At 41.9% G+C, this 13063-nt stretch overlaps 1 protein-coding gene across 2 annotated transcripts in view; it reads left to right on the top strand.

Moving 5' to 3' along the window:
- LOC149842411 (Tetrapyrrole (Corrin/Porphyrin) Methylase) overlaps positions 1 to 12740 on the top strand; it is a 44552-nt gene extending 31812 nt beyond the window's left edge. For both annotated transcript variants that reach the window (XM_089999141.1, XM_089999140.1), the window contains one exon: positions 12108 to 12740. In XM_089999141.1, the coding sequence (XP_089855267.1) occupies positions 12108 to 12313 (206 nt within the window). In that variant the 3' untranslated portion in view covers positions 12314 to 12740. The remainder of the gene's footprint in view (positions 1 to 12107) is intronic.
- Positions 12741 to 13063: the final 323 nt, after the last annotated feature.

The following is a 13063-nucleotide window of genomic DNA, read 5'->3' as shown; positions in this document are numbered from 1 at the left end:
CGGGCCCATGACTGGACCCGAGACCCAGGTCCACCCGCAGCCTATTAATGCCCTCTCCTAGGGTTTTGTGCACAGAGAAGATAAAAATATTGCAGTAGCTTTGTCTTTTGTTTTGCTTTTCTTTCTGTCAGCCATTCTTCATTCATCTCTTGTTCCTTCTTTAGTTTAATGTTATTCGTATCGTATCCTGTTAAGACCGATTTCATTATTTCGATTGATCTCTACTGAAATAAAAATAGAGATTCATACCACTGTGTTTCGGAGGGGTTATTATTTGAGCCTCTTTCTGTTCATTGCACGACGTGAGAGTTGTGCTCTTCAACTCCACATTCAAGCTCGCGTGAAGGCCGGTGTCTCGCTGCATCAAAGTGGTATCAGAGCCCATGGTTTTCCTCCTTCGACAGCGATATGGGTCAAGAGGCGAGGAGCGATCCGGCGACTGGAAAGGAACGGGTGGCGACCGACAACGAAGATCCAATGGCGCAACTGATGGCCATGATGACCAAAGTTCAAGAGGGTATGATGCGCGTAAGGACATCGCTGGTTTGTCGAAGCGTATGGACGGGGTCGAAGCCGGGTGGGTGGCCTTGAATCCAAAGTAGACATGCATTGTAAAATTGTCTATGATAAGACAATACGCATACGAGCACAAATACTTTAGAAAGGATGTGCACGAAGGCACTCTCACAACACTTGAACAAAGTACGCAAAAGCTTAAAAATAATAAACATGCACTATGGCATGTATTTTATAGAAAGAAGCAAATGCTTGAGACTCTCAAGCTTGAAGAAAACAAGGGGGGAACACCCCCTATTTATACAAGAGGAAGGAGGTGCAAAGGGGCTCCCAAAGGAGTCGTTGGGGAGCCCCCAACGACTCTATTGGGGGACCCCCAATGCACCTTTATGAAAAGGTAAAAATAAAATAAAATAAAAATAAAAAATAATATGAAAAATAAAAAGAAGAAAAATACAGCATATTCCAAATGGAATATGCGCAAGAAGGGAAATTACAATTATACCCTTATCGGGTAAACAAAAAGAAAAAATATATAAATATATATTTATATATATAGAGATACATATACATATAAATATTATATGTATATGTATCTCTATGTATATAAGTATATATATTTATATTTACATCAACGATTTTGGGAGATACATTTTAACACCCCCCTCAAACTTACGGTGTGATAACCGCAAGTTTGCCAAGGAGGAAATGAAATCTGGGCGAACATAGAGCTTTGGTGAAGAAGTCAGCAAGCTGATACTCAGACGTTACGTATGGCAGATCAATGACCTTCTTCAAGTATTCTTCTCTGACATAATGGCAGTCCATCTCTATATGCTTTGTTCGCTCGTGAAAGGTGTGGTTCTTGGCAATATAAATTGCACTTTTGTTGTCACAACACAACTTTGTTGGTTCTCTGATAAACACTCCCATATCTGCCAAAAGGCGTCGAATCCATACAATTTCCATGGTGGTAGATGCCATGGCTCTATATTCGGCTTCAGTGGATGACAGGGAGACCTTCTGTTGCTTTTTACATCGCCATGAGATCAAAGACTCACTTAAGAAAACACAGAAACCAGTGGTGGAGTGACGGTTACTAGGGTCACCTCCCCAATCTGAGTCAGTATAAGCAAGCAATTTCAATTCAGAAGAAGAAGATAGGAATACTCCCTTATTCACAGTTCTATTCAAATATCTGATGATGCGAAACACAGCACTCATATGAACGGTTGTAGGAGCGTGCTGAAACTGACTGGCGATGTGTATAGCATGTGACAAATCGGGTCGAGTAATGCTAAGATACATTAAAGAACCTACCAACTGCCTATAAGGAGTAGGATCGGTTAAAGGAACCCCGTCGTCAATCTTCATTTTTGCTCTCACAACTTTAGGAGTTTCGCACACCTTGTTATTAGAAATACCTGACCTGTCAATAATCTCGCAGACAAGTTTAGACTGAGATAGAAAATATCCACGTTGCGAATAGGCAACCTCAATTCCAAGAAAATATGTCAGAAAACCTAAGTCTGACATCTCAAATTTTGAAGTCAAGACGAACTTAATACCCTTGACTCCTTGAATATCATCACCTGTGATTAACATATCATCAACATAGAGCAACAAAATTACAATCCCTGCATTAGATTTTCTAGTAAATAAAGCAGTGTCAGTATAACATGAGGAAAATCCATTTTCCAGCATTACACTGGTAAACCTATCATATCAGGCTTTGGGGGCCTGCTTTAAACCATAGAGAGCCTTTCGAAGACGAAGAACTTTATCTTTAGGAATTATCATGCTTTGTGGGGCATCCATATATACTTCTTTGTTAAGATCACCATTCAAGAAGGCATTTTTAACATCCATTTGAAAAATGTTCCAATTTTTAATAGATGCAATAGTAATAAGACACCTAACCGTGACCATTCGAGCTACCGGGGCAAAGTTTCTTCGTAATCAATTCCATACTCTTGCCCATACCCTTTTGCAACTAAGCGAGCTTTATACCTTTCTAGAGAACCGTCACTCTTAGTTTTAACTTTAAAGACCCATCGACAGCCTATAGTTTTCTTTCCTATAGGTAGAGTTTGGAAATCCCAAGTTTCTGCCCTTTTAAGAGCATCAAGTTTACTTTGCATGGCTTCTTGCCATTCTATACATTTTTTAGTTTCTTCAAAATTTCTTGGTTCAAAATAAGAGTGAATGGCACTAAGACAAGCCCTATATCGGGGTGAAAAAGAATCAAAAGAGACAAAACGAGTTGGAGGTCTTCTATTCCTTTCAGATCTTCTATGGTCGAGAGTAGTAGAAAGCTCACTATATTGATCAATAGCACTTCTAAAGGTGTTTTGGTTTTTACGAGAGTAGGTTATTGGCTCACTTGGAACTCTACTTTCTTGTTCATTGATTGAGTTATGTTCACCAATATCTCCATCATTTTCCTCATCATGGTTTAATGATACATCATCATCACTAGATATATCATCATTACTAGACAATAAGTCGAATAAGGAGTAATCAAAATTTTCTTGTTGAGAAACATTTTTTTCAAAACCACTCTCATTTTCTAAAAAAGTTACATTTCTAGAGACATATAGCTTATCATCTCGAAGGTCATAACAACGAAAACCTTTTTGAGTTTCGGAATAACCAAGAAAGGCACAAGGAATAGCCTTGGGAGAGAACTTGTCATTCTTATCCGTAAGTATGAAACACTTACATCCAAAGACTCGTAACCTATTATAATCAGGTTCAAGCTTATGTAATACCTCAAAGGGAGATATTTTTCCTAATATCCTAGATGGTAAGCAATTTATCAAATAAACAGAAGCAAGAGCTGCTTCAGCCCAAAAAATTTTAGGAATATTTTGAGATATAGGGAGAGTCCTAGTGGTCTCGATATTGTGCCTATGTTTTCTTTCAGCCAAACCATTCTGTTGAGGCGTTTTAGGACAAGACCTTTGGTGAACAATACCGTGATCCTCAAGATATACCTTAAATTGATTGGAGAGATATTCTCCTCCAGAGTCACTTCTAAAAATCTTTATGTTACTGTTGAATTGATTCTTAATCATTGAATGAAAATTTTTAAAACACGAAAATACTTCATGTTTAAACTTAAGAAAATATATCCACGAATATCTGGAAAAATCATCCACAAATATTACGTAATAAGAAAAACCTCCTTTTGAAACAACAGGTGCAGGTCTCTAAACATCTGAATGAACAATTTCGAAAGTTTTAGAAGAGAACATAGTTATTTGCTCAAAAGGTAAACTTCACATTTTTTCAAGAAGACAGTCATTACAAGAAAATGAGCTTTTACATAGGTCTTTTGCAAAATGTAAGTATGATAACTTGGTGATATTAGGTTGACCAAGTCTTTTGTGCCACACATTTATATCTTTATGTCGGGCAACATTGCACAAAACTTTTGGAACTTGAAGAGATTCCATATAATATAAATCTCCTCTTCTAAAGCCTTCCCCAATCAATTTTCCGGACTGGCGATCCTGTATTAAACATTTATCACAAGGGAATTTAATATCACAGCCATGGTCCGTGAGTTGAGAAACAGAGAGGAGATTTAAGTTTAGTTTAGGTATAAATCTGTTTTTTGGAATAAAGAACTCTTGAGTTTCAAAATTATCTATTCCTTTAATTTCAAGAGAGGTTTCATCCGCAGTGGAGACATAAGATGGGGAACCATTTTTCGAGTAATCGGAGAGTGAAAAAATGTTTGGGGACATATGAAAGGATGCACCGGAGTCCAAAAGCCAAGAGATTTTACCTGGAGAGTAAGAAGTGGATACGGCCGCATCGGAGGTAGATCCCTTGAGGAGAGGTTGAAGAGCTTCCACTATTTGATTTATGGAGAGGGTCCCACTTGAAGATGCCTCCTCTTTCTGCGGTACACCAGTGGTAGCCATGGCTAGAAGCTTCTTCCATTTGGGACATACGGGTTTGATATGCCCCGGTTCTTTACAAAAATGACAAATAGTTTTGCTATAATCCCTTTTTCCTCTTTGACGACCATTTTCACCTTGATTTTGAAATTTAAAGTGAGGGGGACGATAGGTTCTTACATTGTTTTCGGGTCTTGATACGGCATTAACCTCACTATTTTCTTCAATACTACAAGGAACCGCAAGAACATTTGGTCCTTGTTTACATAAATTCATACGAGTCTCTTCACCACTTAATTTGGTGAGAACATCTTCAAGAGAAGGGGGGAAAAGGAGGAAAGAAGAGATGACCTTATTTGCTCAAATTTGGGCCTTAGCCCATTCAAAAAGTTGAAGAACCGATCTTCTTCAAGTTGCTTGTGACGGAGCTCAATTGCCTCTCCACTCCACTTTGGTTCAAGCATTGCAAGCTCATCCCAAATAGAGGAAAGATCGGCAAAATATTCCCTAATCATCATTTCACCTTGAGTAAGGGAGATAGCCTTCTTTTGAAGATAATACTTATGAGATAGATCCCTTGATGTGTACATTTTTTCAAGATAATGTCAAGCTTCCGATGCCTTTTTGAACTTAATAATGTTGACATTAATCTTGGTTTCCACGGATGAGAAAAACCTTGAAAGAATCTTGAAATTCTTTATTTCCCATTCATCGTGCTTTTTGGAGTATTCTTCAAGGGCTTTGGTTCTTTCTTCTCCCTCAAGAATCTTGATTTCGCTTCCATTTACCACAGTAATCTTGGGTTCCGGTTCCGGAATTGTGCCAAGTACATATCCCCATAGGCCCTTTCCCTTTTATATGAGCCTCCATATTTCCGGCCCAAACATGATAGTTGGACCCAAGAGCAAAATGAGACTTTTTTTCGCCCTTTAGAGAACAAAGGGGGAGGGAGAAAAGCGTACCAACACAATATTTCCAACACCAACTTTGCACAAGATTCTTCTAAAATATTTGAGAAGAGAGATCCACCACTTCAAACTTCAAAGATCGGAAGGCACATTTTTCGAGGCACTCGAAAAAAGGAGAATCCCACGATCTTCAATAATCAACCTTGCTTTGATACCATGTAAAATTGTCTATGATAAGACAATACGCATACGAGCACAAATACTTTAGAAAGGATGTGCACGAAGGCACTCTCACAACACTTGAACAAAGTACGCAAAAGCGTAAAAATAATAAACATGCACTATGGCATGTATTTTATAGAAAGAAGCAAATGCTTGAGACTCTCAAGCTTGAAGAAAACAAGGGGGGAACACCCCTATTTATACAAGAGGAAGGAGGTGCAAAGGAGCTCCCAAAGGAGTCGTTGGGGAGCCCCCAACGACTCTATTGGGGGACCCCCAATGCACCTTTATGAAAAGGTAACAAAAATAAAAATAAAAATAAAAAATAATACGAAAAATAAAAAGAAGAAAAATACAGCATATTCCAAATGGAATATGCGCAAGAAGGAAAATTACAATTATACCCTTATCGGGTAAACAAAAAGAAAAAATATATAAATATATATATTTATATATATAGAGATACATATACATATAAATATTATATGTATATGTATCTCTATGTATATTATAAATATTATATGTATATGTATCTCTATATATATAAGTATATATATTTATATTTACATCAACGATTTTGGGAGATACATTTTAACAATGCATGTGGTGCTATTGAATGGATCGTGGATCGAGTTCAAACCAAGTTTTTTATCCCCACAACTCGATCCCCAATCCAACCTATCCAAATCTGGGTCCGACGAGTAGTTTAGGACTTTACCCGATCCAGATCCTATCGGATGATTCATCCCAACACTACACTACCCAAAACCAATACCCTTACCCGACCCAGGTCTTTAACACAGCCTCAATCCAAAACCCAATACCAAACCCAATCCACTACCCCTACCCCAATTCGACCCTTAATCCAGATCCATATTACCCACCTAGAGCCTGAGACCCAACATACCCATCCACCTTACTTTCGACCTCCTGTCATCCCAGTGCCCCAACGCCGGCCGCAGATGGCTCCTGCCCATGGGCAAGCCAGACCGAGGCAGATTCAGCAGGGACCGGCGCGACCTGAGCGCCGACCACCCGTCGAAGTACGTCAGCTCCAGCCGCCAGGCGAGCAAGACCGCAATGATGAAGCAGTGTGAAACGATGATACTTTCTGGAACGAGTACCCCGCAGGCATGGTGGAGGCCCGTCAGCAGAGAGCACCAGGGCGCCCCTCCACGTACGGGGTGAAGCTAGAGCTTCCAGAGTTCGCAGGTCGGTTCGATGCGGAGCAGTTCTTCGACTGGTCTTATGCCGTCCAATTTTTCTTTGATTACCACGATATAGCTGAGCACCGTCGTGTCTCTCTAGCCTCCACTCGGTTGAGAGGACTAGCACAAACATGGTGGGTTGAGCTGCAGAGGTCGAGGGAGCGGCAGGGACTAGAGCGTGTGTAGTCGTGGGAAGAGATACAAAGGTTGATGTAGTCCAAGTTCGTGTCATCAGATCACGCCGAGCGAGCCTACAAAGAGTACCTCACCTTGTGTCAGGGCACCCGAACTGTGGTGGAGTACATTGCTGAATTCCATCGTCTTTCTCTACGAGTGCAGATCGAGGAGACCGTCTGCTAGCAGGTCACGAGGTACATTTTTGGTCTCCGTTCTGACATTTCTGATGACTTTAGTTGTATCACAGTCGAGTCAATAGATCAGGCAAACAATTATGCCATGAACGTGGAGGAAAAGTTGAAGAGGAGACAGGAATATAGGACCACCCGTAGTGACCAGTCTAGTCGACCCAACTCGAGTTTCCCAACCAGGGGTTCGAGCTCCCTTAGGAAGGAAGACTCAAAGTCCACCCTAGAGTTGACCCTAGCAAACCCGACCAGTCTGGACCCGCTTACCACACTAGATACAAAGCCAAGTCTAGTGAGTCTACTATTCGTTGTTTTAGGTGTCAGGAGTTAGGTCACGTTGCGTCCAAGTGCCCTACCATGAGCAAGAATACGCACTTCATAGAGGGTATTGTCGAGTCGGTGTCCGATAGTGGGAGTGAGGGTGAGTCGTTTATTGAGGGGGATGACGAGAGGGAAGGTGTAGAGTTCGACGGTAACATAAAAAATTTGTTGTCCATCCGTCATGTGTTGACCGCAGCCCGGGAGTTGGCCCCATCAAAATGGTTAAGGAATAATATTTTTAGAACTCGGTGCAACTGTGAGGGTCACGCGTGTGACGTTATCATTGATACCGGAGCATGCGAGAATATGGTGTCCAAGAGTGTAGTGTCTACCTTGAACATAAAAACCGAGAAATTGTCCCAACCCTATAAGATGGCTTGGTTTAAGAAGGAAAACGAGGTCTCCATCACCCAGCGTTGTTTAGTCTGATTTTCCATGGGGGAACACTACCACGATGAGGTGTGGTGTAATGTAGCCCCTATGCACGCGTGCCACATCTTTTTGGGACATCCCTGGCAGTTTGACCGCATGACCATTCATGATGGCCGTAGGAACACGTACTCATTCATATTTAAGGGTCATAAGATAGTCCTTCCCGTCAAGGAGACCGGGTTTCCCACCGTGGATAAGCCTGAGCGAGTTCCATGACTTGCAGGCCTATCCTACCGATCTTTTTTTGGACCATTATCGGGGGGATGGTTATTGTTATGCCCTTGTGGCCAAGCCGTCGACGAGTACGCCCTTGCCCGTTCCCGCGGATATCGCGGCCCTTATTGATGAGTTTCGCGACATTATGCTAGAAGACCTCCCATATAGCCTTCCTTCCACGCGAATTGTGCAGCACGCTATTGATTTTGTGCCAGGGTCGAGTCTCCCCAATCTCCCCGCATATCGCATGAACCCATCCGAGCATGCCGAGTTGTTGAGGCAGGTTTAGGAGTTGCTCTGAAAGGGCTTTATTCGTGAGAGTGTGAGCCCTTGTGCATTGCCTGCCCTGCTCACTCCTAAGAAAGGCGGGTCCATGCGCATGTGTCGATAGTCGAGCGATCAATCGCATCATTGTCAAATATCGTTTTCCTATCCCCCGTTTGGACGATATGTTTGATATGTTGTCTGGTGCTTCCATTTTCTCCAAAATAGATTTAAAAAGCGAGTATCACCATATTCGTATCCGGGAGGGGGATGAGTGGAAGACGACATTCAAGACACGTGATGGATTGTATGAGTGATTAGTCATGCCATTTGGGTTATCTAATGCCCCAAGTACTTTCATGAATATGATGACCCAAGTGTTGCGTCCCTGTATAGGAAAGTTTGTCGTTGTGTATTTTGATGATATCTTGATTTATAGCTCGTCTTTGTCTGACTATTGGAGTCACCTGCGTCAGGTCCTAGAGATTTTAAGGAGCGAAAAGTTGTACGTCAATACCAAAAAGTGTGAGTTTATGATGTCCAGTGTCATGTTTGGTTTTATTGTGCCATCCGATGGAGTTAAGGGAGATCCTGCGAAAGTCCGTGCGATCGTAGATTGGCCTACCCCAAAGACTATAGGAGAGATTCGTAGTTTCCACGGGTTAGCCACTTTCTACCGTCGTTTTGTGTGAAATTTCAGCACCCTCATGGCCCTTATCACAGAATGCCTAAAGGGTACTAGTTTTCATTGGATGTCTGCAGCGGGAAAGGCCTTTACGATCATCAAAGAAAAAATGACTAGTGCCCCTATCTTTAGCCCTTCCTGATTTCGGTGCAGTCTTTGAGGTGGAGTGCGATGCCTCTAATGTGGGAATTGGCGTCGTCTTGAGTCAAAACCGCTGACCTGTTGCTTTCTTTAGTGAGAAGCTGACTCAGGCCAGGTGCCAATATTCCACTTATGACGTTGAGTTTTATGTCGTTGTACAAGCCCTTCGTTATTGGAGGCATTATCTCATTTATAAGGAGTTTGTCTTATACACGGATCATGATGCATTGAAGTATCTGAATAGTCAAAAAAAGCTGAGTGCTTGTCATGCCAAGTGGGTCAGTTTCTTACCAGAGTACACCTTCACGATTCGCCATCAATCTGGTACTCTGAACAAGGTAGCTGACACTCTTAGTAGGAAGAACAACCTTTTGATGACTATGTCAGTGCAAGTCATTGAGTTCGAGCAGTGCAAGGAGGTATATCCGACGAACCCTGATTTCCAGCAAGCCTGGGAAGGGTGCCTCTCCTCTGATCGCACCGTCGACCACCGTTTTAGTATTCATAATGGTTACCTCTTTCGTGGGAACAAGTTATGTGTTCCTGATTTCTCTCTTAGGCTTCAGTTAATTTCCGAGTTACATGAAGGGGGGTTAGTTGGGCATTTTGGACATGATAAGACGTTCGCTCTGTTAGATGAACGATACTTTTGGCTCAAAATACGCAAAGATGTTGTCAAGTTCGTTTAAAGTTGTCATGTGTGTCAAGTGTCTAAGGGTCATCGTCAGAATAGTGGTCTGTATACTCCGTTACCCATCCCTGAGCGTCCGTGGGAGCACGTGTCCATGGATTTTATCGTGGGTCTTCTCAAAACCCCGCGTCGTTTTGATTCAATTTTAGTCGTCGTTGATCGGTTCTCCAAAATGGTTATTTTTGTCCCGTGTAAGCGAACCACCGACGGTTCATTAGTAGCTTCCTATTACTCCAAGGACGTCGCCCGCTTCCATGGTTTACCCCACACGATCACCTCCGATCGTGACACGCGTTTTATGAGCCATTTTTGGAAATTGTTATGGGCCTTGTTGCAAACCAAGCTTCAGTTCAATAGTACGTACCACCCACAAACCGATAGTCAAACCGAAGTTGTGAACCGCACCTTAGGGAACTTGTTACAGAGTCTAGTAGGGGAAAATGTCAAAACCTGGGACCTAGTATTGCCTCAGGCCGAGTTTGCATATAACAGTTCCATCAACAGGTCCACAGGCAAGTCTCATTTTCAAGTGGTTTATGGGCGGTCACCCACTCATGTAGTTGACTTAGCACCTGTGTCTAATATCCCTGATCCAGCCCCAGATGCATTTGATGTCATTGAATACATGTGTGATATCCACAAACAAGTCTGAGCCAAGCTAATTGAGAGTTACGAAGCCTACAAAGCTTTCGTAAACCAGGGCCGTCGTGATGTCCAGTTTCGAGTCGGTCAGTTAGAATGGGTTTACCTGCGTCCTGAGCATTTTCCAGTAGGTGCCTATGGTAAGTTGAGTCCTAAGAAGTATGGTCCTTTCAAGATTCTTCGACGACTGGGCCCGAATGCCTACCTCCTTGAACTGCCCGATGATTGGCATATCTCGCCCATCTTCAATGTGTCAGAGCTGACTTCTTCTCAACCAGGGGAGAATGATGCAGAGCAGGACCCGACTGGGTCTGTACCACGTGACCCGGACTCGGCCCACGAACCCGATCCACTTCAGAGGATGGACGGTCAGACCCAGGAGCTGGATCCGATCGCAGGTAAGGTGACCTAATGCAAGGATGTGTTGCGTACTTACTCCAGGCGAGCGTGGATCCAAACGCCACATATCCAGCAGAAGGTGGATTTGGGGGCACGTCTCGGGCCCATGACTGGACCCGAGACCCGAGACCCGGGTCCACTCGCAGCCTATTAATACCCTCTCCTAGGGTTTTGTGCGCAGAGAAGATAAAAATATTGCAGCAGCTTTGTCTTTTGTTTTGCTTTTCTTTTTGTCAGCCATTCTTCATTCATCTCTTGTTCCTTCTTTAGTTTAATGTTATTCGTATCGTATCCTCTTAAGACCGATTTCTTTATTTCGATTGATCTCTACTGAAATAAAAATAAAGATTCATACCACTGTGTTTCGGGGGGGGGGTATTATTTGAGCCTCTTTCTGTTCATTGCACGTCGTGGGAGTCGTTCTCTTCAACTCCACATTCAAGCTCGCATGAAGGCCGGTGTCTCGCTGCATCACTCTTCTAAAATCTTTGAAGACTTCTTCAATGCTCTTCAAAGGACCATCCTCTCCTCCCTCCCTCCCTCTCTATTTACTTGTTTTTGAACATCACCAAAAATGGGGGGAGTTTGCTAAAGGGCAGCACCAAGAAACTCAGAGAGCAGAATCAATTTAAAGGAAAGGCGAGGGGTGATATCGAAGACGGCTGTGAAGGAACCCTAGAAGGGAACTATTATTTTTGGAGTTTCCATTTTCATTGTGAAGAAACCCTGAGAGAGAGAGAGAGAGGCAACGTATCACCCTTTCTTTAAAAAAACATAAATGACATGAAAACCACAAAAAAATAGTAAATGACATTGAACTCCAAATGCTCAACATGTCATTTGCAAAAAGTCGAGTGATGGGGATATTTCTTAGAAAAACAAAGAATGATAAAACAAATCAATAAATGACATGAAACCCCCAATAATTGACTTTGTCATTTTAAAATTGTTACAACATAAAAAACTTTTGATCCACTTACATTGCTCCTTTATAAGTATTATAGAAATCTGTTCATAATTGCATGGCTGATATTTATCAACTGCTACAAATTCTCGTACTGGGTCATCTTCCCTTTATGTCTCTTTCTGCACCATTAGACTCTGTTGTGCCTTCTCTTTTTAGTTTATTTACTCTTATTTGTTTCTTTATATTCTTATTTGGCTCAGTCAGTTATGCTATTGTTTGCAGTATACAATGAGGATTCCACCTGTGTTGGCTTTGCTCGCCTTGGAAGTGAAAGCCAGATGGTAGTTGCTGGCTCCATGAAGCTACTGCTTGATGTAGATTTTGGTGCACCTCTGCATTGCCTCGTCATAGTTGGGGAGACGCACCCCATGGAAGAGGAGATGTTGGAGTTTTATGGCATCAAGATGGAGAAACCGGTATCTTGTTAGTCTCTGCTGAGCGAATGCATGTCTGATATGAATCATGATGAAGAAAAACCGAATCGTTGGCCCCTTCAAGCAACTGCTTGATTTCGAACTTTGATTCACCTCCATTTTTTGTCATCATTGTGAAGGAGTCCCATCCATGGAATAGGAAATGCTGGAGTTCACCATTAAAACAGGGCCCAAATCAGTGTCATCTTAGTCCTTTCATCACTAAACATGTATAAGATGCTTATGAGTCAAGGGGGAGGAGTCCTTTTTGCTACAACTTCCCATTGACAATTGCCTTGTCTATTGCCAATTTTGTCATTTTGAGTCTTGGATGCCATATTAATACATGAAAAGTAATGAATGATGTATCCATTGTTTGTTTGAGTACATTTTGATTTATTTGAAGGCACAAGGCAGGCTTGATGCCAATATAGGTTTTGCTTGATTTGAGCCTCAAAACGTCCATTCTGCATTCATATACCTCGCATAAAGTCAATCCAATGATGTCTTAGTTATATTAGATCTACATTTTTGGGGTAATGGCAGTTTCAGATAGACAGCAATCAACAGGAAACATGGTTGTTTAGGGAGCCAGCCTTGATTGCGTCTATGTTGAGCTGTCACTGGGACACGCCATCTAGGTTCCCACGGCCTATGGGACACGTCCAGATGTATATTATATTATTTTATTATTTCAAATAGTTTTAAAATAATTTTCAATAAAAAACTTTTTATATTTTGAAAAATACGAACTCATATTTTGAA

The sequence above is a fragment of the Nuphar pumila genome, chromosome 3, assembly GCF_984573655.1.
Source record: "Nuphar pumila chromosome 3, dmNupPumi1.hap1.1, whole genome shotgun sequence".
Taxonomy (NCBI): Eukaryota; Viridiplantae; Streptophyta; class Magnoliopsida; order Nymphaeales; family Nymphaeaceae; genus Nuphar; species Nuphar pumila.
This window is presented reverse-complemented; position numbering and strand designations above follow the sequence as displayed.